The 27,607-nt window shown below is 42.0% G+C and overlaps 1 protein-coding gene across 5 annotated transcripts in view; it reads left to right on the top strand.

The window, feature by feature from the left end:
• The first annotated feature begins 13,423 nt into the window (after positions 1–13,423).
• The window catches only part of PALM2AKAP2 (PALM2 and AKAP2 fusion), a 268,612-nt gene continuing 254,428 nt past the window's right edge, over positions 13,424–27,607 (top strand). For 2 of the 5 annotated variants that reach the window (XM_065861505.2, XM_065861507.2), the window contains exon 1: positions 13,424–13,820. In XM_065861505.2, the coding sequence (XP_065717577.1) occupies positions 13,776–13,820 (45 nt within the window). In that variant the 5' untranslated portion in view covers positions 13,424–13,775. The remainder of the gene's footprint in view (positions 13,821–27,607) is intronic. The other 3 variants (XM_065861508.2, XM_065861509.2, XM_071802066.1) reach the window with 2 other exon arrangements.

The raw sequence follows: 27,607 nt of genomic DNA on the forward strand, positions 1-27,607 counted from the left end.
ACTACTGTCACAGCTTAAACAGATCTGGCTTGTCCAGCCATCAGTTCACAGAGACCTCCAAATAAGTTTTCTGCTGTGGAGAGCACCTTTCCAGAAGAAGATGTGATGTGCAACTTTATGAAATCTTGAAGACAGATTTAATGAATGGCACTTAACTTGTCCCGCTGCAGTAAAATGAATCCAAGAAGGGGACCTGATCTTAATTTTCTTGCTGAGAGCAGCCTGCAGAGCCTGAAATTCAAAGATACAATATCTGCTTTGTTACTCTATGAGCTTGCTGTAAAATATGCTGTAATCTTTGCCAGGATATGTTGTGCATTCCCTGGAGGTTTTTCAACACTGAGGAACACTTCAGACTGCTTAACAGTTTGTTCAGGCTTTGCCTTATAAGGCCTTTTCACTCCAGCACAAGCGCATGACAGCCCCTCCAAGTGTCAGCCTGTTGGGAACAGATCACAGCAACAGTTTTCTCTGCTTGGGGAGAGACGCTTGTCTTGTCTGCCTTGACCTGCTGCCCTTCTAGACCCTGTCCTGACAACTAGCGCAAAAATGTGCCCTTTGGGTACAGGGTGGGGAGTGCAAAAGCTTAATTCTGCGCATGTGCACGTCCTTGCTGCAAAGGTTGATTTACATTGAATGCACCGAAGTATTTTTGTGTATTGCACTGACTCTCAGTTACAGCTGTGATGCCCTGGGAAGATCAGTGATCTACCACTGATGATACACATTCTTCAGAGGTATGGCATGGGATCTGCTGCTTTTGGTGAGACATCTGATCTGCCTGTGAAGCTGAGGGAACTGAAGTTGCTTTCAGTTCATGCCCACTCTGTAAGGATACGTAGCTGCAATCACAGCAGCGACTCTATATCAGGGCAGCAGAAACATTTTCGCATTTTCTTTTCTCAGCATGTATGTGTCTTATTTTAGCAGCTCTGAAACATTGGTAGACTACAGATTGAAACAGGGCAGGCAAACTACTGAAAGCAGAGTATGCTCTGCTTTGACTTAAAATATTCTCTCTGAAAGCTGGGTGAGCTATAAGGCATGGGAAACAGCCATTTGTGGAAATCCAGGAGGACTCTCTGCCTCTCCCGCAGTTCCCTGTAGTGTTCCCACCACGGCCCAGCTGGGCTAGGCAGAGATCACACTGAGCTTTGCAAGTGTTGGGAGATGTAGGGAGAAGGAGCCCTATGTGAGGGTGGCACAGGGGGGCAAAACAGCCAGGAACACACTTGGGACCTCCTGCACCCCAGCCCTGTGCCAGAAAGCTATCCCATCTCCTGCAGGCAAAACCCCACTGCCTCAGCCCTCCCTGCACACAAGAAAGCCTTCCACAGTTCAAAAACCTACAAATGGCAGAACATACAAATGGTAGCACCTATATATTGTAGCAAATTGTACTACACAGACTCATCAGCTGAGTAAATCTAAACTGTATGAGGCAAATCATGCAAAAGAGGCCTTGCAAGCAGAGGGATCTGTGACTGCAGTGGGATTATTGCTTACAAGGCATCTATTCAAGGGCTCCAAATAGAAACTATTCTATATAAAGAGAATATATATTCTACTTAATTATAGAATTATATGTTATATTACATAATGCTAAAATATAATATATGATATAGTATGATACAGTATGATATATAATATAATATAATATAATATAATATAATATAATATAATATAATATAATATAATATAATATAATATAATATAATATAATATAATATAATATAATATAATATAATATAATATAATATAATATAATATAATATAATATAATATAATTACTGTGTTAATATATTATGTTTTAGATAGTCTATAATATTTTATATATATTATATAAGTAGAGTTAGTAACCTGCTTTGGGGGTGAGAGATACTATGAGACATTACACTGTATGTCATCTGTAATATCATAGCCAGTATTTGTCATCACACAGTGATTTGTCAAGACCTAAAAGATCACAACCTAATTAAGTATTAAAAAGGCAATAATGACAGCATCCATGGACCTGAGGTTGTTCAGACTTCGGCATCTAATGAGGTAAGTTTTTCAGCAAAAGGAAAAAGAACCGTCTGGGTTGCACATGGAGCTCCTTGTACAGGTGGGCACATCCATACAGAAATTAGAGCCACATCTGCCAATCTCCAAAACAAACTAATTCACATTTTAAAGCCTTTCAAACCAATTTTTATTCACATCCTTCTCTGATGTGCGCACTGCCAAAAGGTTTTTCCAGCTTCCTACATGTAAAAATTCTGCATTTGTAGCTCTTGATATTGCAGCTCACTCAAGGCAAACAAAAGCCAAGCTAATGCTTGTTGTGGAATCTTTTACACAAAAACAACAGACTGAAATACTTGCTCTGCTTCCCTTGAAACACCATTTTAATTTGACAATGTATGCCAGATCTCCAATCTAAAGACAATCCCTGTTTTTCCTGCCATTTTTACATTATCGATTCATTTTTCCCAGTGCATTCTTTGTTTCTTTTCAAAGTATCAAGAATGTTTCTTTAGTTTTGTGTCTTTCTTCCTCTCTGCCTCACTCCAGAAGATTATGACGAACACTTTGTTTCTGCAGGAGTGGGTATTCTGTGCTGTTCAGGAAAATTGTGCTCATATCAATTGCAGGAACGATTCCCATTATAAAATTTCGCAGCTGGTACACTTTCATCATGGGATGAGACAGGCACCTACAGTATTAAATCTAAACTCTGGTAGCTGGATAACAGCCACAGTGAAACCAAGGGGAAAAATAAAGCTATTAAAAAGAAGAATTTTTTGGAGCTAATTTGTGGAACTCTTTGCCACAATACACTAATGAGAATCAGAACTAAGTATAAATCAGTAGAGGCCCAGAAACTTAGGCGGATGATGATAACAAGTGTAACATGATTCAAAAACTGGGAAATCAAAACTGGCGATGTTCTTCAGGCTCTGATTGTGAGCCCCAGCAAAGCAGTGTTATTTTGAAGGTACTAATGAGCAGGATTTCAAATCATTTTTTAACCAGAAGTGAAAATAGTTCACATCCGTTGCAAGTTTATACTCCCACATTTGCTCTATACAAAAGTAAGAAACAGTGTAAAGTGCTTTCCTCAGTACCTTTTTGGAAAATCACCAGATAACACAGAAGTGTTTTTCAATCTTTCTATCTCATTACAATTAATGTATGTATTGTGTGTAAGCTGTATTTTATAAGCTATCATGATTTTACTACTAATGATACTTCCTAAGCACCAAATATTTTTTTGTAGATGTAGCTATTGCAATGCCAGATGTTCATCATCCTTCCTCGGCAGCCATGCATGCAGCAGTCCCAGTTCTGCGGACTTCACATTAAAACAACAAGAAGACAGCAGGCAAAGAAACACCTTCATGAAAGGAGAAGTGATTTGCAAGTTGTCGGGACTTGATTAGTAATCGCATCTACAGAATGTCTGCTTACTGACCTACTCTACTAAATAAAATAATCTAATGTTATTTATGTTAGGGTTTGTTTTGTAAGTAATGTTACTGATTTGGAGACATATATGTTTGTTATTCAAGTAGAACACTTGGGGCTTGAAATCCTCACTTACATGACCCATGTGAAATAAGTTGTAAATGATGCCATACTTCTACATCTTTCTGTTTGTAGTCGGGGGAAAAAACACTGAAATTCTTAGATATATCTGAAATGTGAGAACTCAAAGTACAACTTTAGAAGCCCCTTCTGGTCCCCTTTTTCCGAGAAGTGCCTTCATCCTTAAATGGGACTTTCAAATCAACACGGAGATACATGCATAGCATGCATTCGAGGGTTGCAATTAGCAATTTGGCAAGTAGAAGATCTGTTGAAGATGTTGTTTAAAACAGATGTCCAGGGGTCCTGTCACCTCATCACCATCACGCACCAGATACAATATTGGCATCTGCTGTAGACATATGTACATAGGTTGATGCAGACTAGAAGTATCCTGAAACAGATATAAACCCACATTATGTGATTGCCTGGGCTCTAGAATCAACAAACACTTTGTCTTCTGCCAGATCTCAACTGGAAACTTTTTATCAGTCTTTTAAAAGTATATTTTCCATGATAGGAACAGTCTAGCATGTGGAGAAAATTAAGTTGCCTAAATAGATCTGATGCAGACAGTACAGCACTCTCCAGGCCTTTGGTGAGTGCCCAAACTGCAAATGTTGTATTGCCCATAACACCACAAGATCAAAATAAATCACTAGTCTAAAGAAATCAAGGGAAAACATAGGAAAAGGGAGGTCATTTTCCTTCTTTATGAGAAAAGAGCAGATAATCACATTGGGTAACATCATGAAGATGTATTTTGGTCAATAGCTATATCTCTTTCTCTCTTAATAATTTTATAAGCAAAGCAATGCTCCTCTACCATCCTTATGAAAGAGCCTCAGACTGTTATGCTCTGAAGAGCAGGCAGTGGCAGAAGCAGGCCTCAACTGATGGATTTTCTTCACCTTCACTGAATTGATTGAGACCACCTAGGAGAAACCTGTAAGGCTGTATTTCTGAGCAAGGATTATTCAAGGAAAAAAAAAAAAAAAAAGTCTAATTTTGTTAAATTAACAGCCTGTCTTTTCTCCTTCTTCTCCATTTGTGCATAGGGCCCTGCTACAGTTAGTATTATTCTAATTTATGATGATCTAGTGCCTAGAGCATGTGACTACATTAAGATTTGTCATGTTACCTGCCTGTGGTAAACCAGTCCCAGCCTCACAGGGAACCTCTTCCTTTTCATTTCTGGCACACCTAGCAGTAACTATCCCAGTTACAGCTGAACATCCCTTCATACCTCTCTTAAGAAGTCACAATTTGCCATGAGGCTGAGGATACCTACAGCTCTGCTCCACGTTCTGTTATTTTACAGTGCGAGCGACAACCAGAGCAAATTGGAGAAAGATGAAAAGCCTGCTTAACTACTAAATTAAGAAATAACTAGAACTTTTCATGGTCGAAGCATTCAGCCTCTTCCCAACTATCTTAATTTAAAAGGTTGGGTGACTGTTCGGTGTTGAAACAATTATGTATAGTACTTTCTTCTGGGTTGTAAAATTGGAATATATGCAGAAGCTTAAAATGCAGACATGTTGACAGTGATTTTCAAAGTAGTCTACAGGATTAAGCATCATTTTCCACTAAAATTAGCGGAAGACAATGTCAATCATTTAGACTGTTTTGTAAACCAGCATTAAATTTCATCCCAGGAACTGCTGACTACTAGGTTTAATGAATACTGTCTCTTCTGAATGCTGCTTACCAGACAAGGCATTTGTACATTAGAGGTGCAAGACATAAAGATGATTTCCTAATTAGCTGCACACCAGAGATACCAGTTTAATGGTAATCTCATCTAGAATGAGGCTTGCATGTGGCATATAATCTATTGTAAAACATTTTTCTAGTTTGTACTTTCTAACATTAAAGCATAAAATAATACCATTAGATTAACATGAATAGGAAGTCAGTGGAACTTGTATTTTCCTCAGGATGCCTGATGATGATTTTTCTCAGCATCTCCTGCTGCTGTCCTTAGCACCAGTCTTTAAAAAGCATTAGAGGGAAGGTTGCATATTTGCAGTGGCTCTGAGCGAGGAACCAGTGGGATACCTTTACCATGAAAGGGTCATCACAGTGCGCCTGAGTGTCTTTGAGCTGACCACTGAAAGTGGGACCGTGGAGGAGGAACAACAAACTGAACTATCCTTGGAAGAAATCGCTTGCACATATGCGACGCAGTGCCTGTGCATAATGCATACCGCGTGTTACGCTGGTTCAAGGCAAACTCTTGGCATCTTGTGCCTGCCTCAGGCTGCAAAAACCTTAATGAATTCCCTGGCTGACATATAATTTTGGATGTAGCAATGTGGGCGCGGTGTAGAGTGATACAAAATTCATATTAAACTTTCAGATCCAGAAAGTAGCCAGTTATTTTTGTCGGTGCTCTTTCCATGTGGCTCTGCCACAATTTGAAGCAGAGGCCAAAAGGCCAGGAGATTATTTCTGTGTGAGAGGTTTCCATTTTTTTTTTTTTTCAGGTCATAGGACCAAAGACGAGATACTACCTAAAAATCTGTCATGAGTGGTTCCTTTTCTAGGGCTGGCATCATGAGCTAGCAGGCTCAAAGGTTACATGACAGTTCTCTGGAGAATTTCAGAAAAATGGGCTGTGATAAGTAGACCTGACTCTGATCTGACTCACTCCTCTTTCAAAGTACTTTCAGATCCCTTATTTGAATGGATGGATTTAACTTGTCTTCATCGAAGAGTTAAAATCAAAATTCTAGCCTTTTCACTGCTATAGTGTGCTGGAGTTTAGGTGAACTTATCTGAAACACCCATTGTTAAATTATGGCCTTGATGAAGATGAGGTGAAGACACCTCTCTGGGCAGCTCCTCTGAAGAGGAAAGAGGCAGGCTGTCATAAATTTCCTGGTTATTTAACCCCAGCTGAAAGCTTGTCATTAACACAAGCTGCTCTTGTAGACTGCAGTGGACTCCTTATTACTTTTTTGGCATTGTAAATTCAATGCCAATCCCCTAGTCCTTCTTTGAGGAACTTGTTAGGATAGGAGATCAGACTGAGAATGGACTAGAGGATCTGGAGCCAAAAGGGCATTTTAAAAGGTGATATGAAGTTATCTTTTTGTCATATATAGAGGCAAAGGTCACATAGTGATCAAAGCAGCAACAGAACTCTAATATTCAGATTCTGGCCCCATTCACCTTCAGGGGAAGTAGTTTATTTTCACCTCTTCTATAGCTTTTGCCAGTTGATCTGCAGGTAAATTCTTTCTCTTCTTTACTTTACTATCTGTGTTGGTTTGACTGAAAATGACTTAACCTTCTTCCTGCAGTTAGAAACCTCTTTTTTTCATAGCTAGCATGGTCATTATTTGGACGTAGTTTGAGAAGAAGAGATAACACCCCAGAACAGAGTTAATGTTTTTAATTGAGCTCTGAGCCCACAGGCATGAGGCGATGAGGAAGGGGGCATGGATGGGGCAGAGCTTGACTGACATCCAGACTGACCAATGAGAGTATTCCATCCTATTGGCATCATACTTCTCATTTAACGAGAGTCAGGATCTTCCAGTCTCTCCCTGGCTCTTCTCATTGCTCTTGGAGACGTGTTTGGGGGAGTTCTGTTCTGGGCATTTAGATCAGCCTTTTGCCACACTGACGTTCTGCAGAGGCCTCTGGGCCTTTCTTGCTCTTTCACTTTTTTCTCTCTGGGATCGGGTGTTCAGGACCAGGTGCCGCTTCCTGGGACTGGCTGCTCAGTGCAGACGGAGTTCATGAGGAAATACATGAAGTATCTTTTATTTTATATTCTATTTTATATACATATATATATATTTACTAGTAGTGTATTAATATTTTGTTGTTTTATTTAACTGTGTTTATCTCAATCCAAGTTTCTGCCTTCCCTTTCCATTCTCTCCCCTGTTTCGAGGGAGTGGGCATGTGGTGACTGAGCGACTGTCGTGGTTGTATTGCTAGCTTGGGTTAAACCACGACACTATCTCACTTCTTAAGCAAAATCCAGTGTACTAACACAAACCTCAGCAGTAAATACTTTGCATTTTTTAAGAGAATATCATTTCAGCTATGTACTATATGTGGAGGATGATCAGCAGGCACAAGAACAGAAATAAATGCTGTGAAAAGCAGCTTTCCTGCTGCAATCTGATTTGTTTGAATAGAAAGGAGTGGGACATGCCAGAATCTACAGTAACCAAGCTCTAGTTTTTAAATCCAAAGTTTTAAAATGTACATTTTTTTTCCTATTTTGCTTGGCAGATTTGAATACCCAAGCCAACTTCAAGGGGCAAGAAGGGCAAGAACCTCTTCCCTATCTGCACTGAAGCTACGAGGATCCATGAAACTCACTGCCACAAAATGTTTCTAATGGGGTGGATAACACAAGACCTCATGTACATGCGAATCTGAGCTCATTAACAGCTACAAACGGATGTGCAGCTAAGGGGTGGTGACCTATTTCAGTGGCATCATTATACTGGTAGAATAGAACTTCAACAAAAATTCCCTTTTTAGTGAAGACTCATCCTATTCTGAGATATATCTCTGCCCTGCACTGTAGTGACTTGCTCTTGTCACTCCCCTCTGCCTCAGCTGGATATGAAGTGCCAAGGGAGGCACTGAGAATAGAAAGTGGAAGGCAGAATTCCCAAGACGAGACAGGCTTACATGGCAGTTGTTCCTACCAGAGGCTGGGCAATCAAGACTGCACCACTGCTGTGTCTTCCACCTGGGAATCTTCAAATAATCCCAGCTACCAGGAAAGGAAAGAAGGGAGAAAGGTGAAATGTGTGCACCCTTTCTCCTTGTTCTTCTCAGCTTCAAGGAAAGCCACTGTGAACAGGATCTCCTGGTTTACTGACCTGTAAGGCTTGACAGTGAGTGCTCTGTAGCTTGCTTCACTAATTACTGCCAAGGACTGAAGATGTTGAATAAATCTCAGGTTAACTCCAGGCTGTTTACACACGGCAGGGGGCCGGCAGGGCAAGGGGTCTCAGGAGAGACATTGTTTCTTGTCTCTGTCCATGCTACCAGCAGAGTCACTTACAGGCAACTCTTTGTGGACTATAGACATCACTTGGCCAGGAGACCTCTGTTCTGTGGAGGCTCTTGAGGGCCCCTTCCACTTGCAGTATCTGGTGGTCCATTGAGACGAGGTGTCCTGCTGCTGATCAGAGGACTTCTCATTGCAAGCTGCCCACGGCTGCAGAACAAAACCAAGCAAACATGGAAAAACCTAATAGGCTGCACTTATTAATAAATGATGGCTTACCTATTCATAACCCTGCTGTCTTAGGAAGGTTTAAAACAAAGCCCTGTGCTCTAGCTTTTTATTTCTAGAACAATGCTTTCTCCTCCTGTATGTGCTTCAACTGCACATCTTGATAGCAAGTGGCAAAACTGGAACAAAAGAAGGGGGGTGGAAACCACTTCAGTTAAACCAAGTCTGATATAAAGCGTTTTTTTCAATGAAGAAAGAATGATCTTGTGCACTTACAGAACTGGAATCAGATGTGTAGGTTGAGCTCTGTCACTGCCCTCCTATTCAGCTTCAGCCATATCACTTATAATTTCCCCATTTGCATTTTTCAGGTGTGAAATGCCATGGAAGGCAGAGGGGAGATTTCCCAGCCTCTGCTTATCTTGTCAGTTGGATTGATTTTTCCAGGAGCCCACATGCCCTGGGGCTGTGCCCATGAACCTCATGTGAGAGGCAGAGGGGGATGAAGAAGGTGTACTGGTGCTAGCATCTACCACTCCACAGCAGAGGGCAGTGAGCCACTGGAACGGGCTGTCCAGAGAAGCTGTGGTTGCCCCATCCCTGGCAAGGCCAGGCCAGATGAGGCTTTGAGCCACCTGGTCTAGTGGAAGATGTCTCTGGCCCATGGCAGGGGAGTTAGAACTAGACGATCTTTAAGGTCCTTTTCTACCCAAACCATTCTAAACGTCTATGCTTCTATGTCCTCACCTTCACCACCGCAAGTTGTAAGTGGCAACAGACCCCACCTCCAGCCACCCAAAGTGGGTGTGGAGGTCTTAGACACACAAATCACACTGTGCAGCCACCACTTACTGGGTTAACATGCCTGGGCAGGACAAGAACAACTGTCCCAGAGTGGTGGCTCCTTGGCATGGGGGTCCCTGAGGTGAAGCTCACCGTGAGGAGGTTCCAGGTGGCCCAATCAGAAGCCCTGGTGCTGCAGCCACTGTGCATCCCCAGCAAGCAGCCTGGGTATGAGAGGAAGACGAACAGCAAGACACAGCTGTGTGATGAGGCTGAGAGCCCCAACTAAAACTGAAGATGGAGTAGCCTCTCCTGGAAATGTCAGGTTGTGCCACTGCCAAATATTTCTATGTCTGTGTTGTGTGGGACACCGTGCTTGAGGAAGTCCAAAAAGTGGGCGTGGACAATGGGCTCAGGAATCTAAAAGTTTAGATAAAATTTTAATTCCTGGCCTATTTTAATGTAGCATCTGAGGACAGAGACTGGTGAGGAAAATAAAAAACAGATTAATCAAACCCCAGAATTTCAACTTAGATGAAAATAATATCGTTCAAATATGCCCTAGGGAGGAATACTTAACAACAGGGAGGATGCTAGAACAGTGCTAGTGTAGCACAATGCAACATGCTGGCATCTGGTAATTTTAAGAGCCAGAAGTATCTCCTCTTAAACAGCCTGAAATGCAAATGTGAAGCCTGTTTTCCCTCCTTGCTCTGTGTTCTCTTGACAACGGCTGCCAGCATCCAACCACTAACTTGTCACCACAAAAATATGTCGATCCATTTGCAACGGCTGAGACATTAATCCTGACCTTCACGAGTATATGTGTGCCTTCCTTACACAGCCTTCAGTCTGGTTTCTTAGACTGATTCAGTCCTACCAAAAACCAGAAGGATAGGAAGCCAAGGGTTTTTGTCCCAAAACCAAGATGTCCAACATCATGCAGAAGGGTTCTGGTTGTATGCAGGTCAAAGGCAAAAACAACAACAACAAGAAACCAAACAAAAAAAAACAACCCAGCAACAACAACAAAAACACACACACAAAAAAACCCCAATATACATGGTTTGTCAAAAAAACCTGCAGGTCTCCAGTATAACTAGGCTGTCTCATTAAAAGTTCAGGCTACACACAGCTCACAGTGCTTTCAGGATCCTCTCCAGCATTGAGCCGGGATTACAGATTGTTTCCTACACTCCTTTCCAAGGAAATGAAAATAAAAATCTGGTTTGCATGGAAATGGGATGTAATTCACACATTATTAAGATGTAGCAGTCTTTGCTCTTTTAAAAATGGCGGTGAAAAGAACAACCTTACAACTGACATTCAAAAAATAATAGGGACATTTTTCCTTTCTTCTTCATTTCTATCTACCAAACTAAGTATATTAAAATACTTCTTTCCTCTTGCTTGCCTAGTCTATTAGAATCTTCTTGCTCTTCCTTGCAGCACCCAATATCTATTGTTTTCTTAACGTCTTCAAAATTTGGAAATACTACCATGCCGTCCTGCCCCAAAAGCAAAACAAAACAAATAAAAAACACGAGGCTTAACACCACTTCTTAGTTTTTTATTAAGGTTCCTTACTAACATAGTAAACCAGCCTGAAAACAAAAATCTAAACCAACATGGACAAAAAAACATGTAAATGCAGAGCTGATGCATGTTTCCTTGGCAAACTAAAGCAAAGAGAGGTGCAAAGCCCTGCAGCATGTTTCACTGGGACCGGGAATGCCCCACCACTCACTACGATGCGCCTCGTTTGCCCCTTGCTTGCAGCGAGCGCTGCAGTTAAATGGAAGGATAAATGTGGGGTGAACACAGTATCCAGCTTAGCTGCAGTTCCCGCACTTCATGAACTGTGGCAAGGTTTCATACCAGAAGTCAGATGTGCGCATGCACTTTCATATATGACTGCCTTGAATGCACTTAAGTACATGTTTAAATGCTTTGCTGCTGTGGTGCACTTCACGCACTTTGGTAGCATCTAACGTGACTGCAGGTTGTGGACTCAGTGGGTTGCCTGTCCCAGCTCCAGCTCCAGTTAGCACTGGGGCATTCCCTTGCCTTTGCTGGATACAGCCTGTAGCAGAATTCCTCCCGTGGGCAAGGCTTAACAGCAAAACATGAGAAGGGCATTGAAGGGATTTAACTGCATAGCTTGCAAGTCATAGCAGGAGTTGCCTGTGTATGTTCTCAGTGCACATGTGGGAGTATAGCTGTCTGGATCCTGTGTGACAGGATATTTCAAAACCAGCTGTAGCAATATAAGCAGCCATACATGGGACCTTTATGTGGTGACAGAAAACAAAAAGAGAGGTTTTGAAGAAAAACAACAAGCTGAAAGGGCTCAAATAAGCTACAGGACAGATGTCACCCAACAAATTACTTAAAACTGTAAGACTGAAAGAGCTCCAGTTTAGGTTGGAATTGCTGCATTTCCCCTAGCTGTGAGCCCACCCCAACACCCACTTACAGATACTGCCTCACTTGGGATACAGCAATAAAGCTTTGCCCTTTGGCCACAGGCACTACCAGAATTATATAATATTTTGTGGGGTTTCTATACAACAAAGGACGTCTTCCATAGAGGCAAAGCTAAGCAAGAGGTCACTCTAACATGCTGTCATGAGACAAGGAGCCTGGGCACCAGTAAGGGAAATGGGACCAGGGGTGGGAACACTTGAGGAAGCAGCTGCCTTTGGAAAAGCAGCGTGCAGCAAGTAGCACATCCCAGAGCTGGGAATGGGATGGAGGTAGAGGATGGGAGGATATCCAGAACAGGAGATACGGGTGCTGCAGAGGGGTAAAATGCCAGGTTGGGTGGCACATGAAAGGGCAGGCACATGGAAAGCAGGGTGATGTCCAGACCACTTTCCTCCAAGATGGAGTTTCCATGTCCTGTCAGCATGGGGTTTTTAAGCAAAATTATATGATGCAAAATACACCTCTGCTTCTCATGGTAGGACAGCAACAGGGTGCCAGACTCAGCTCACTGCCCAGCATGACGTCTGTGCTGGTTGTCCCTCTACTGGAACAGCCATGTGCTGACCCATTCAGTAGCACCCCATGGGACCAGGCTGGGAGAGAGTGGCGGGTTTCTTTGCTGTTTATGAGAAAACAAAGCAGATGGGAGACCATACCAAAAAAAAAAAAAAAAAAAAAAAAAGAAAAGAAATGTTTTTTTGGTTTTTTTTGAGGAGAAGGAGGAGGTTGCATGCAAAACCAAAGCCATGCTTGAAAATAAGGGTACACTCATAATATTGGCTCAGGCCCCCCTTCTCTTCCGACCTGCCTCTTTCTCTATTCATAACACACCTGCGGTCTTCAGTCAGACTGTTTTCATGTACAGCTTGTCACTTTTGAGTGTCTGATGTCAACACAGAGCTTGAATGTGCAACACACATGCAGGGTGCATGGACACCTTCCCTCTTCCCCACTCACCCCCCCATGCTCTTCACTGCTGCTCTTAAAGGCTGTGCTGCTGCAGCAGCCCTTTGCAGCATCATGCCGTGGTACCACTACATCCATGGGTGGCTGTGCCGCTCCCCCAAGCTCCATGCCTCCCTCCTCCAGTCAGCCCTATCCTTTCCCTTAGCCAAACCTGCTTTAATTCGAGTCTGCAGCCACTGCCTGCCTCCCTGCCTCCCTGTCTGCAGCAGCTCCTGCTCGTCACACCATGTGCCACCGTCCTTCCCTCCCCGCCGCCCTGCTCGCTAAGGACATGCAGCGGCACAGCTGTCTGCCTCCTCTGCTGCAGTCATGCAGGTTTGGATTACTGTGCACGCTACTGATGTCGAGCTCCTGTCGTGACCCAGCGCCCCATAGGAGGAGCAAATGAGCTGAGACGTCAACGCGAAAAATTATAGCCATGCGAGCTATCCCTGCGCTCAGCTGCTTGGAGAGTGCATACATGGCTTGTGTGACAGCAACAGCACACAGAAGCAGCAATGAAATGCAGTTAGCAATACAGCTGGGAGACAGGCAGCAAGGCAGGCACCGGTCCAGTGACTAAAATGATCCTACCGTGAGCCAGCCTGCAGTGCCTCCAAAAGTGGCTGACTACTACACAGGAGCTCGGCTTTCTTTGCAATTACTCCAGTTCCCCCGGAGTGACTGCAGTGTGTGCTCTGTTTTGGTTTTGTTCCTTTTTTTTTTTTCCCCCCACCCGTCTCCCACTGTCTCCTCCTGTGTCCTTCTCTCCAGGATGGCGGAAGCAGAGTTGCACAAGGAAAGGCTCCAAGCCATAGCAGTAAGTCAGTTTCATTTTAATTGCTCATTTTGTCCATAGCCTGGGGTTGCGGAGGGAAGGGGGTGATTCCGGCACGGTGACTGGGAAGCTCCCAGAGAGCCTGGATTTTGTGAAGTTGTGCATGGAGTTCCCAGCTTGGGAAACGAGTGGTTAAAGTCTGCTTTGCAGGATTTGGCGGAGGGAGAGGGTTCTGAGGAAGAGCATTGAGCTGACACGTGCAGAAAGAAAAATGTGAATGCACAGTGGCACGCTTAAAAGATTGATGATGGAGAAGAAAAGAAAGAGTAAGTGGGGAGGAGGGGAGATTGCAGGAGAAAATCAGTACTCTGCTGAAAAGATATTTTCTCACAGTGGGAGCTTAAGCTTAGCTGATTAAGAAGTTAAACAAAATGATCTGCTGCAACGTGGCTTTTTCTGAACAAAATAATTGTGATATTACTAATTTTTAATACAATCTAATACAAACACTGCATTATCAAAATCATGTAATTATTTGATCTACTAAACTGTCACCTCAGTTCTGTAGCTGAATACGAGGTTCCAGACAAATTGCCTGCTGAGTTGCATCCTGCCAGGGATAAAGTCTAGGCAGGATTGTGCCCCATTTTAGCTAAAACTTTTGTTTTCACGTAATAATTTGACGTGAGCCATGGGCTGAGCGGGTGCAGACCTCAGAGGAACATGGGCAGTGACACTCGGTGAGGACTGGGCCTGGGTGTTTGAAAACCATCATCCTCCTGGCACACAGGAATCGCCAGCTCATCCTCCAGCGCGCCACGGGGGCCGTGTCAAAAGGCCTGTGTTTCTGTGGGCGCTGCCCGTCTGCCAGCCCCACACAGCCTGCCCTTGTTCCAGTGACACCCAGCTCTTCTTCTTCCCTGCGGCTGAGATGCTGGTCCAGCTGTGCCGGTCCCCGTCGGATGGCACGGCCCGTGCCGGGGACCGCACACCTGGAGGTCTGCAGGGAAATGACAGAAGACGGCAGAGCCCGCATGGGTTTTACGTTCCCTTCCCCACTTCCCCCAGTGATCAACAGATGTTACGTTTTACAGGAGCCAGCAGAGATTACAGATTCCCTTTGTAGTAAGAGGAATGGCTGCTGTGCTGCTGCTGCTGTTCCAAGCTGTTTTCTCCAAGTCCACTATTCTGCTAATAGGTCCATGGAGATTTAAAAGAACCAGATGTAAAACAAATAGATTGGGTTTGTTTGGGATTTTTTGGCTTTGTTTGTTTGGCTGGGTTTTTTTTTTGGGGGGGGGGGATTGTTGGTTTTTGTTGTTGTGGTTGTTTTTTCTCTCTAAAATATTTCCTCAAAAAGAGCAAATGGTATAATTTGATATGGGGAGGTGGGGGCGGGGGGATACTATACTATAATTTTCAGGCAGTGGAAAGTAGGCGCATATTTCTAAGCTGGTTCACAGTTTTCTGTCAGCATAGGCATTGCCAAATCTCCGAATGGAAACACCAGGAAAGTTCCCCCAGAGGCAATCCTCACCATTGCCTCTGGTTTGGGACTCCTGTACAGCAGGACTGTACTGCAGTGTGGCTCTGCACATTACAGTGGTGCATAGCTCTGAAAAACTTCTGTTTCCCTATTCAAAAAAAAATAATGAATTACTTACGTTATTGCTGCTTCTTTTGACTGCTATATAACAGAAAGCCAAACAGCACCCATTTCCATTCCACATGATGTGCTTAAACCTTTCACATGTATAATAAATCTAATGGTCTGCTGCTTGTGTTTTGCATTTCACACCAATGAGGCCATTACAGAGGTAAAATTATTACTTGGTGTATTGCAGCTTTTTACAGTATGTTTATGGTGGTATGAGAGAAGGCCTTGAGAATCTGGAGCTTCATTTTCTATATGTATTTCCTTTTTTGGTTTCTATTTCTGGCAACAAAGAAAAGATAGTATAGTAATACATGCAGACAATTAGATTGAAATAATTTTACTTCAGCATCAAAAATATTCAGCTTTACTTTAAGCTTGAATGTGGGTCCATGAACTGACTTGTTAGGTTCCCCACTCTGCAGACCAACAGGTTTTACATATAAGCTTTTCTCTTGTGGTTGGACTGCTGCAAATGTTTGTCAGAATGCAGAGAAGTTTATTTCTGATGTAGGCTTTGCTCCATCTGGATGAGTTAGGAATTTCTCATCTGCTGCTGGTTGGCTAAAATAAGGTAAATCCTTAAAACTTACATGGGCTTTCTTAGAAGAAAAAAAGGTGACATTTTTGTTCAGCTGGGTGTTCCCTCTACTTTGACAAGCTGCAGTATCTCATTCTGATGAACAGAAGCTTACACCAGCACTGTTCAATCAAGCTGGTTGAATGCAAGGCATGTAGAACGAAATCCATTTACCATTGGGACTTCTACACATTGTTGCCTGTATGTTCATGCTTGCTTCCATAATCACCATGGCAAATGAGCTTCCCAGGAAGACAATCAGAGTGAATTTTAAGTGTGCATTACTGAGTATTTAAAGAAAACAAAATCCAAATATGGAAATATAAATATTTGGACCAGAAGGCTGACATCTTTTGAAGAGTTTGATTTTGTACTTTGTTACTCAGAGTAATCACCGTTTTAATGCATGCTTGTCTGGTATAGATGTAAGTGTCATGGAAAGAGGAAAATAGGTGTCTAACTGTTAGGACATTAATCTAAACCTTGGTGAGCATGAACTAGCCACTTGTTTTGCCAGCAGCAAGTACTTAGCGTCTCTGTGCATTCATTTTCCACCAGTAAACTGTGAATAATGGACTTTGCTTTGTCTCAGTGAGCATTTAGAGATGCATGGAGGGTTGAGTACAACTTGGATGCTATGGTTTACCAGGGCAAGATACAGATACATAAGCCTTTAAAAAACAGAATGTGTGTTTCTAAAAAAAAAAAAAAAAAGTCGGCTTTAAATGTATACATTTTTAATGCCATTGGACATGCTTAAGCTGTCATTTTTAGCTCTTTCAGTTTCTGAAGTTCCTAAAGTTCATAAGCTAACTATAGCAAGGCTCAAAGCACTGTGGCAGTCTGGTCTTAGAAGTGGGGAGACGTGAGCAAGCCAGCTTCCAAAAACTGGAGCCCAGTTGTCTCTGCCTGGGTGGAAAACAAACTCTGTGTCCTAGGAAGGTCCGGTGATGGCCAGGAGTGATCAGTTTTCTGATCCTTCCTTGAGCAGAGGTCGCAACACATCTCTCCACATGTGCCATGGGCAGATACTGGTAAATCCTTGTGCTATGTCACACCACTCTTAACATCAGCTTGAGCCTGACCCTAAATGCCCATAGCAGCACTGCCCTACTACCAACAGAGCTGAGCACCCACTCTGAACACTTCAGGAAGATGCAGGAGGTAAACAAGAGGTTAAAAGAGGAGTTTGTAAGATGTCTTCTCTCTTAGCTTGTTCCTATAGCACACTTCCATGCTTACTTCTGCTCTTTTCCCAAGGGGAGTGGTGGGCAAAATTTTGGGTGAAAAAGGAAGCATTTTTGTGGTTTTAAAAAAATCTGCCTGCTGCAAGTTGCTCAGACATTTGAAATGCGAGTAATCCCAGAGGAAGCAGGCTCAGTGGCATGGGGACAGGTGAGCTGAGTTAATTTATGACATTTTGTATAAATAAACTGTGTGGTTCTGTAATTTATGGGCATGCCCCCGTTCTCTACGGCTGCAAAGATTGCAATCAGATAGTGATCTAAACATAGACAAGCATTTACGAAATATAAATATTTTCAATCACTTAGCTAGCAGTCATAAAGGTGGGAAGTGGGGGCACTGAGTACATATCAGTGCATGTGTGGTGCAGATGCACTTATGATGCAGTGAATATGCATTACCCATATATAAAGTGAATTAAAGACAATCACTGAAGGGCAGCACTGAGGAGAAATCATCCACTAGAGCAACAACCAACGCAGGAACTGGAAGAGATTTTCAGGTCAAGGACATATCCAGCCTAAAGATGCAAGTGGGAAGGTACAAAAATCTACTGATTTCTTAGCAGGTGAAAGCAACAGTAATGATGGCTACCACTTATCAGTGCCCAGCTCTGAGAAACAGTAGCTCGGTGAAACATTAAAGAAAAGTAATTATTGAGGTTCAAGTAGCCATGTCAAAGATATATCCCATCAAATATGACCATTCTTGTCTTTTCTATGAGATTTTGAGTTTGTTGACCGGATCTAACGTTACTGAAATGTCATCAGGTGTTTGACTTCATATGGCAGAACACTGTTGTTTAAAAAAATACCCCCCTCCTGTATCAGTGGGGTCTGCCTTAGATGGATTAAGTTATCAAAAAGTTGCTGTCAGTGAGGGAGACTGCTGAACAGAGCCTGGTTCCTTGAGAGCAAAGACAGGGCAGAGCTTGTAGGTAGCAGCTTTTCAAGGCTTGAAGGTGCTCTGCATTTATACTTTGATGTAAATGGAAAAACAAAGTTTATAATGTGCAGGTAGACTGGTGGAGGAGTAAATACAACAATAAAAAAAGCAGTCTTGCAGACCAAGTTAGACTATTTGGTAAATGAGGTCCTATCAAAAGGGAGGCAGGTTCATATATGTTTACGTATAGCATTCCACTAATTTTTCAACAGGCCTTTGAGAATAGTAATACAATTATCTTTTGGAAAGTTAGTACCGGTATAGTTTCAGCATCAGAATTGCTGGTAACCTAGGCATTCTACATTTGTGGGCTGGACACTCAGCAAGTGCAGTGACCACCATGTGGTGTCCATAAATTTCAGAAAATTTATTGACAGAAAAGCACTTTGACATTTTTATTTTTCTCCCCATTCACTCATTGTCTAGTACCCCACAAAAGTAAAACTCATGGCTAGTAGATCTCATACCCAAGGTCACTTTATTGAACAACTTCTTCAAAATTTTTGCAAATCCTTTAAGAGAATATTGTTCATGACAATTAGAATCTCAGGTATTGGGGAATCACACAGAAAGATGTGGTAAATTCATTTAATCAGCAGTTTACTATTGCTATGATGACTTCATACACAAGTTTCCTATGCCTTCATTTAGGAAGTAATATTTTTGTCCTTAAAGTTGAGCACATGATCAAATCCGTCTGAATTCAGCTGTTTTCAGACCTAAAGCCTGCAGAAAAAAGGCAGCAATTTATGCAAAGAGTAAGCAGAGTAAGTAGGCTCACACTTTTCTGTTTGGAAAATAGATGAGTGAGAAGAATTTGGAGAAGGCTATAAGTTCGTGAGTGTTACAGAGACAGAGGATAAGGAAATACTGCCTACATCTTTTGGCACAAGAATTAGTAGTTGTCTAAGGAGAGCAGCACTTGTGGACAAAACAAAACCAGAGAAATGTTCTTCCTAAAATGAGTAGTACCCTTCTCTCCAGGATGTGACAGATATTCCAAGTGCACATGGGCTTGAGGTAAACCCAGGGATGCTCATGAAAGTGGAATCCATGAAGGACTTTCTCATTACATATAAGTAATTTTCAAGTTGCAAGTTACTGGAGGCTGGCGGAGAAGTTTTACATGTATTTGTCATGCTCCTGAGGTCTTCTACATTAGGCCCTGTGCTAGAATGGAGCATGGACTAGATGGTCTGACGCAGTGCAGCCGTGCTGCGTACTCACATTCCTGGAGTAGCTATGTCTTTAAGTACTTTCACAAGTTTTGGCACTAAAGAAAGACCCCTCGCAATTCACCATGGAGCTTGTTTGAATATTGCTGCTACATAGTTTAATCCATTTTTTCCGTTCCCATTTTTCCTTCGTTATCCTATTTGCAATTGTATTTATGGTGCTGATTAATCGCAACCATTCCTCTGCCATCTTGTTCCTCAGCAGTCCTAATAAGCGAGTACCTGAAATAGAAAATCCTCCTATAGCTGTATCTGTCCTCCTTTTACATTCTGAGCTGAAAAAACTTGAAGGCTAGTGAGACCTTAATAGATTTCCAGAGCACTCTATGGCGAGGAAGACCTGGTGGGCATAGGAAAAGTCTGTGTCATGCTGCAAATATTTCCAGGAATGGGTTTAGTGTGTGTAAACTAGAAATTATCACAAACTAAATGTAAGTGAGATCTATCTTGTGAGCACAATAAAAACTCATGAGGTTCCTGTGAACCTCAGTGGAAATCAGCTGTGGGAGAGGAAGTGGTGTGTTTGTATTTGCTGTAAAGGATGAGAGAGGTTTCCCTGCAACACGAATCTGCAGCCCTGCCCTGGACTGCAGCAAAATCATGAGTCAGCTTCACAAGAGACCTCGCACAGAGAAACCCATACAAGCACAGTTGTATCTTGTCTCGACTTCTGAAGCACATAAAACACTGTGAGTTCATGCACAGTGTAGGAAGTGTTATGGCCTTTGCCTCTTCTAAGCCAAAAAGCCAAGAAAAATGCCCATAATGTCTGAAAACTAAAATTATCGTCTCGGGTTTTATCTGTATTTTTGCTTTAGGAATGTTTACATGACAGCAAGAGAAGTGGAAATATGATGAAAATATATTGCTGTCAAGGTATCAACGAAAACTAGGAATAAATAGAAACCAGAAACCAACTTGCTCTTGAGAAATTTCTAGACAGTCTCCAGACTTACCCAAACTGAACTGTTTAAATTTAGAATTGTTTCCACAGTGCATTCCTAGCCCTTAACACATCACCAACATCTCTTGAACACAGACAAGGAGCTGAGATACTGGATTTCATTTGTGCCTTTCAAATTACATTTAGCAAAAGAAAGTGAAAATCAATGGAAAGTCTGTTTGTTTGTGTGTTTGTTTGTTTTAATTATTGTTATTGTTGCTAAGTTGCTGCTAAAGTAAAATAGTTGTGAAATATTTACATTTTGGAAACAATTTAACAGCTCCAGCCTGGAGTGTAATTTTAAAGACAGATGCCATGTACCATGTCAGCGGTGGGGTAGATGTTCGTGTGAAGTCAGAGGTGCGACTTTGACATTTACGTGACATGCTAAAGGTGATGGACTGCTGGGTAACTGGGATGAGGGTGGGATGGGGCTGCAAGGGGGTGCACAGTGGTGCTCAGTCTCTTCTCAAGCTCTCTTGCTCTTTCAGGAATCACTCATTGTGTCCTTACCCCCTTCAAAAATACTATTTTACTCTTGTACAGAATGAAGTGTATTCTTTTATCATATGAATCCTTGACAAGTACAGGCACCGGAAAGATGGTTGGTCTGCAGCGTGTGTTTGGGAAACCACTGCACTATGTGCGTGTAGTAAATTATGAGGACTCTCAGCAGTGCTATTTAGCTTCTGAGCTTCTTTCTGAGTGCATCCCGAGGAATTTTGCAAAGATTTCCAAGAATTTGTTTATTGATGGGGAAGTGAAGCTCAGGTAAATAATTTATTTGCCTCTTTCACCAGAAAACCCAACAGAGCCATGAATTCAACCCCATGCTTCCTTATTTAGATGGGATCACTGAAATGTGATCTTAAACTTTACCGTCTCTCGAATGGCACACGAGCATGTGCTGAGCGTGTGTGTGGTGAGGCACTGTTTGGACTGAGGATGCCTTTCAGGAGAGGGACTCAGGACCCAAGGATTATACACCTACCTCTGGTCCTAATTTTCCTACCATAGGAAACCATTTTCCACTGAAAATTCTGATCTGAGAAAACCACGTGCTTGCAAGGGTTAACACCAAGTCCAGTGGCAGTGAAATGGGTATGGCCTTTTGGCAATTGCATACCAGACCTGTGTAGCTCTTGACACACAGATGCTTTTTGTTACTTAGCCGACTTGCAGTGAGGTTAGTCACTGGAGGTGTATAAAGCTTTCTTCCTCTTCGCCAGTAAAAACAAATGCTCTCTGTGTACAAAAAAAAAAAAAAGGCCAACAACTAATGCACTTTGGGGAGCTCTTTTTGGAAGGAGACAGACCTGCTCTCATCTGTGAGTTGAGTTGCAGCCTTTTCCAAACAGCATAGATCTCAGGTTGTTGATTTAGGCAGTGCTATGATTATTTTAATTTGAGCTGCCAACATCATTTGTCAGGATTCACAGACAACACTGAGCAGGGTGGGGCTCAGCCCCTCTGCAGTGCCTAATAATAGCAGCCACTGACAATCAGTTGGAGATTTGGGATTGAAGGGGTGTGCTCAGATTTAAAAAAATATATATACACCTTGATAGAAAGTCATCAGCTTACCAGCAGAGGGCTAAATATAAGGTGCTTTCCAGCCTTTTGGGGACATGTCATTGTCATCTCCTCTGCTTCAGCCATGTTCTTTTGCCATATAGAGTTAGAAGCAGCACTACAGTAGGACGAAGTAACCTGGGCTAAGGAGCCCCTATTAAGAGGTTGAAAACTGTAGATAGAAATCAGAAGCTGAATTGCCATGTGATTTGTTGCTAGAGGAGGAAGAGTTTAGCAGCCCGTAATGTTTGCTGCAGAGACTCACACAGCTGCAGCCTCTTTATGGCAGCAGCAGGAGCGAGTGTAGAGCTGAGATTTCTCAGGAGCGGATCGCGGTGCTAAATGCAGGCATCTAGCGATTAACCAGCTGAGTGCTGCACGCTGCAGTGCCAGCATTAGGCTCACTGGTCGTTAGTGGGCTTCCCAGCGGAAAAGAGGTTGCAGTACACACACAGACACTTGTTAGCCTCTCATGGAACACATCTGAGCTGCACCACGTGTCAGGGTCTTTGGAAAACCCTCACTGACATGCATGGGTTTTTAAAGGATCCCTAGTGATTCAACTGTTTCCCATTTGGAGCATAAAGCATGCATTTGGCATCCAAGGTGTCACTGAATTTACGATAACTGCAGCATAGGGGACTGGATAGTCTCACACATTGGCTTTGGTACAAAATTACTATCTTGGATGTGTTGTCAAGTTCCAGTGGCTCTGTGCAGATAGTGCAGTGTTAAGGACTTAATCCCTTATCTATTTTGAATTCCTACCTACTTTGACATAAAAAGTTTTGATTTTTAATCATGTATTTGTTCATAATTAAAATAAACATATACAAGCACTTGCTGCATTTTAGAGAAGGAGGTTCCAGCAGAAGGCTGATTAATTTTCCAGCATTTTAAGCTGTATCTTTAAGACCACTCCTTGTGGCAGGGATAACTGCTAAATTAAGAATGTACATAAACTCATCCCAGCTTAGTGGTGATCTTAGTACATTTTTCTGGTTAAGGAAGTAACTTTTAACCAGTCAGGAAAAAGCAATAAATTAAGAAATACATACATAAAAAGAAAGAAAACAAAAACCTCCAGTTTTTAAAAAATGAAATTTAGAAGTGTCTGAACAGAAACATCTCTATGAACCGTGTCCCTGTATCAGTAAGACAGTGAGAAATACCTGTTGCTTGTGCTAAATTTAGACTTGTTTTTACTAAAGTACAAAAAGTACAAAATTTAAACTGAAATCCACGTGGGATAGCTGAAGCTCATCTGTGAAATACAGACCTGTTCATACTTCTCATGCTTTTCATTATGAGCTTCCTGACCTCCAGAGGAAAAACAATAGAATCTAAGTGGTCTACAAGTATTTTTGTCTTTATCATGTGTGACATTGCGTATGATGCTGAGCGAAGGTCTTGGTGAGATTGATGTGACACTGAACAGTGCAGATGATCTCCTCTGTGGATTTCTCAACGATTCACAGGACTGAATGTCCTACAGAGGAGTTGTTCCAGAATCAATAGCGTTTCCAATATAGACAATTCTTTACATTAATGATGTGTTGTTTTGTTGTTTTTTTTTTTTTCCTGGGCTTTTAAAACAGCATAATAATTCATAATTAAGAAGGAAATGTGTCTGTTAGAGATTATTCCACTGCTGAGAAAGAAAGGATGGACAACACTGCTGAACTGGAGAGCTGGCAGGAGTTTCCCGTGGCAATTCTGCTGCAAATCTCAGGGCACTGGGAAGAATCCCTCTCTGCATTTGGTCCCTGTCTTTTGAAAGAGTACTGCACCATTCTTTCTTGCCTGAGATCTCACAGCCCAGAAAAGCAATCCTGAAAATCAGGTGTAAGGAAATAAGACTGTTATTTTGGTGGTGCATGTACCCAAACCTCCAGTTTCTACTTCATGTTGATCTGTGAAATTGTATGGCAAACCACTGTCCTCACTTAGACACATAAGACAATTAAAATAGTCTTTGTTCTCTGTTACTTTGGAAACACATGTTTCTTGGTGAAATAAATTCAGTTTAAATTGACGTGGATAATGTTGACCATGTGATTGCAGGCAAGTCATAGGTGCCTGGCTGCGGGGCAGTAAGGTCCAAAAAGATCAGGTGGACCGAGCTGTATGTTGTCACTATCTTTAGGGATTGCAGTGTGGCTTAGCTAAGCTCCATCCATGTGCCACTGAAATGGCTGTTGGGCTGTGTGCTCCCCTGAGTTGCTGTGGCACTGGTGAGCTCACCAACCGTGAAGCCTCACCTGCAGGGCCTGTGGCACGGTGCATTCTTTTGGCTACAAGTGGCACACTGAGCTGGAGGGGGTTCCAATGAGAAGGCAGGCCTGGTTTGTCATTGGCATTGTTGCATTGGTCACATCTCTACCCAGGTGAAGCTAACAGGTGCAAAAGTGGCTGGAGAACTAAAGCAAGAATATATACTAGTTATCAGCTGTCACAGTGGAAACCTGAAACAAATGGTGTCTAGCTTGGATCTGAACTTGTTCCGGTTCTTGACAGTGTTTCATGAATCTGGATCAGATTAAGCAGCCCAATCACTGTCACAGTAACCTGAGCTTCACTAGAAGGGCCTGTGAACACATGAAAAAAAGAGTTTAAAATGGTACTGGCAGGTTACTAGCCTTTTTCATATGGTGTCTTCGAAACAAGTGAAGGGTTCTTAACATCTAGTCCTAATCAATTACTGGATAGCAGCTCTGAAGAAAAGATGAGAGGATTATACTGAACAATCCAGTGAAACTTACTCAGCAGTCGTGTCCATCATGGAAAAGGCAAACAGGCTGGTATATGTAGACAGGGACACTGCCTATAAGGCACATGAAATTGTATTGTGGTCAGAATTGTGCTGGATGTTAGTCTTCAATAAAAGTATGGGCTGAAAGGAGAAGAGTCCAGGAGAGCCAGAAATGATCAGAAGTGGAGAAAATTTACTTCTGAGGGAAGACAGAATAAGTCAGTTTTCTGGCCTAGTGAAGAAAATACCGAGGTTTATCTGATTTTGTTTAAAGGTAGGAAAAACTTTCCATATTCCTTCTAGAGTGGGTCACTGGCATTTTCACTTGTGCTCAGATGTTGCTCAGTCACCCAGAGATAACTGGCTGGCATATAAAGGGTTCTTCTGCAGCCAGTCAGTTTTCTTGCAATGCCAAGCACAATGCTTCCCCAGACTTGGCAGCCAACATATGGATGCTTGGAGACCCAGGAGAACAATTTAATCCAACCACAGTGAAGGAAATCTGAAGCTGGGTTAGTTTACTTTGCATTTTGGATTGGCTAAGTGTATGAGTAGTCAGTCACTGAAGTTCAGATACATTGGGTAACATGAGCACATGCGAATACGTAGAATTACCTCTTTTATTGGATTTAGGCCACCAGTCCATACTCTCATCTCCTGCAGTAGAACCCTGTCCTGCCCCCCACCAAGTTAATAGGATTTTCTCTGCTAGTTTCAGTTGTAAGCAGGAACAAATCCATACTATCTCCATAAGTGTTCAGGCTATTTCTGACTATGCTCATAAATAGCGTCAGATATGTGCCAGACCACAAGTCAAAATCAAACTAAGGCTGAGAGTAAACAGAGAAAGTGGAATTCACCGTTCCTCTAAACTTGAGAGCTTCATGCTTTGCCACATGTCACATAGATATCAATGGTACAAAGGCACAGTTAGGAAATGGCTAAACTCACCTACAGAAAGTTCAAACTTTCCTGTAAAAAAAATGACTAGATTTTAAATGTGCTGTCATTCACCCACAGGAGACAGCCAGCTTGGAGGACCTGAGTCGCTTAACAGCCACTACTCTTGACTTCTGTTGCATGTTACCAATAGTCCAGATATTTAATAATCCTTTCCGTAATAAGCTTCTCATGCTTTACCCACACATTTTAAGGAGGTGCTTTATCAGTTGAATCTTCCTTCCAACAGAAGGTTTTTCTCTTGCTAGAAATGTTACCAGTAGAAGGAAAAAAATATATAGTAACAGCCTTATTTTCTCAGTAAGATGAAGGGAGGAGGGGAATAAAAGAAAAAAAAGAAAAAAAAATAGACAGGAGGTATTTTCCCTTCCAGGGAAATCATCTTTGTGGTTTCTCTGTTGATCCTGGGAGATGTGAAACAGTGAAGGTTTAACAAGCTGAAATTGCCCTGACACTAAAATCAAAGGGGATGAGACCCTCACTTCAAATAGAGCAAAATAATGCCAGCAGAAGCAAATCTAGACAATACTGTCATTGAATTTCATTGTTTTTCTCTTTGTCCAACCTAACTTGTTTTTGAGCTGCCATTGCAAATTAATGCAAAACTCCAGTGAAACTTTGGAGCAGATCCGTAAGAAGTATTTGGGGGCCGGAAAACAAATTTCACTTGTTCTATAGGGCAAGTACATTGTCGAAGGTCTCTAGAAAGCTCAGCTTCAATGGGTGATTTCTTTGTGGCTACGTTTTGACTTGTATATGAAGTCTTTCACCATGTATTAAGGTAGGGCAACGGGTGCTCAGAATATAGCACAGCCTTACAGATTTATCTTCTGTTTCTGTGTAAGACTGCCCACATATTTAAGAAACTGACCAGAGAGAGCTTTCACTGCTGATGTGCTATTAGTGCTATTATTCATTTCAAGCAGTTTCTCTTTTTTTAGCAGAATTTTTCAACTTAATCAAACCCCACTTAAGCCATGAAGAAAAGTTGGTTTGTTTGTGGATATATTGTTGAAGCACTCTGTTTCCATGTGCTATCCAGAATTGCAGATATTGGGTGCTTCCTAAAGCGCAAAGGTAGTGAAGCTGGTGACAACCTTTTACTGTGCTATAGCAGAAATTACCTCCTGAGTTTTAAACTGCTAAAATTGCCACTTTGGCCTGTGATTTAACAGTTTAACTCCTCATTTTTAGACCATTTTTGCTCCCTTTAAAAAAAAACAAAACAAAACAAACAACAACAAAAAAATAAATAATTGACAAATGTCAACAGTGGTTTTGGTTGGTCCAAGGGTTAGGCTTTTTTTTTAATGTGAACTCCCCACCTGACTAAAAAATATGTCCAAAGAGCCCTTCTCACTATACTCAACATGAAGTCTAAACTTCTGCATCAGAAAGTAGGCTATGCAGTGGTTTATTATTCTCCTTAATGTCCTTATTCAGACTTTTTTTTTTTTCCAAACAGCCACCATGACAAACACTACAATTTTTTCAGATGCTCTGATGAGGACTGGCTATCTCCCCATTATTTACCTGACTCATGAGTAAGAGCAAAATTGTCAAAAGCATCCACTAACTCTGAACACTCAACATGAGACATTTTCAAAGCCCGCATTATTCAGAAAATAAGTTGTTTGGTAATGCTTCATATATCCAGAATACCTCTTGCATTGATGTGAAAGACATTGTGAAACTTCAGTGCATCTGCTAGACATCCAAAGCAAATTTGCATGGTGGGAAATCGAATGTTTATTGAAATGTTTTAGATTGAAGAGCTTTAGATCATTTTGTAGAGGAAATATAGATTTCCGGAGGCAAATGATGAGTTTCACAAGTGGCAGATTGAACAACAGAAAACAGTTTATGATAGGAGAAAATTGCACTTACCTTTTTAACACTGATTGCATCATTGGTCTTTGTGTTTTTAAAATTCAATCAGTCAG

Source organism: Patagioenas fasciata, chromosome Z, assembly GCF_037038585.1.
Source record: "Patagioenas fasciata isolate bPatFas1 chromosome Z, bPatFas1.hap1, whole genome shotgun sequence".
NCBI classification, from domain to species: domain Eukaryota; kingdom Metazoa; phylum Chordata; class Aves; order Columbiformes; family Columbidae; genus Patagioenas; species Patagioenas fasciata.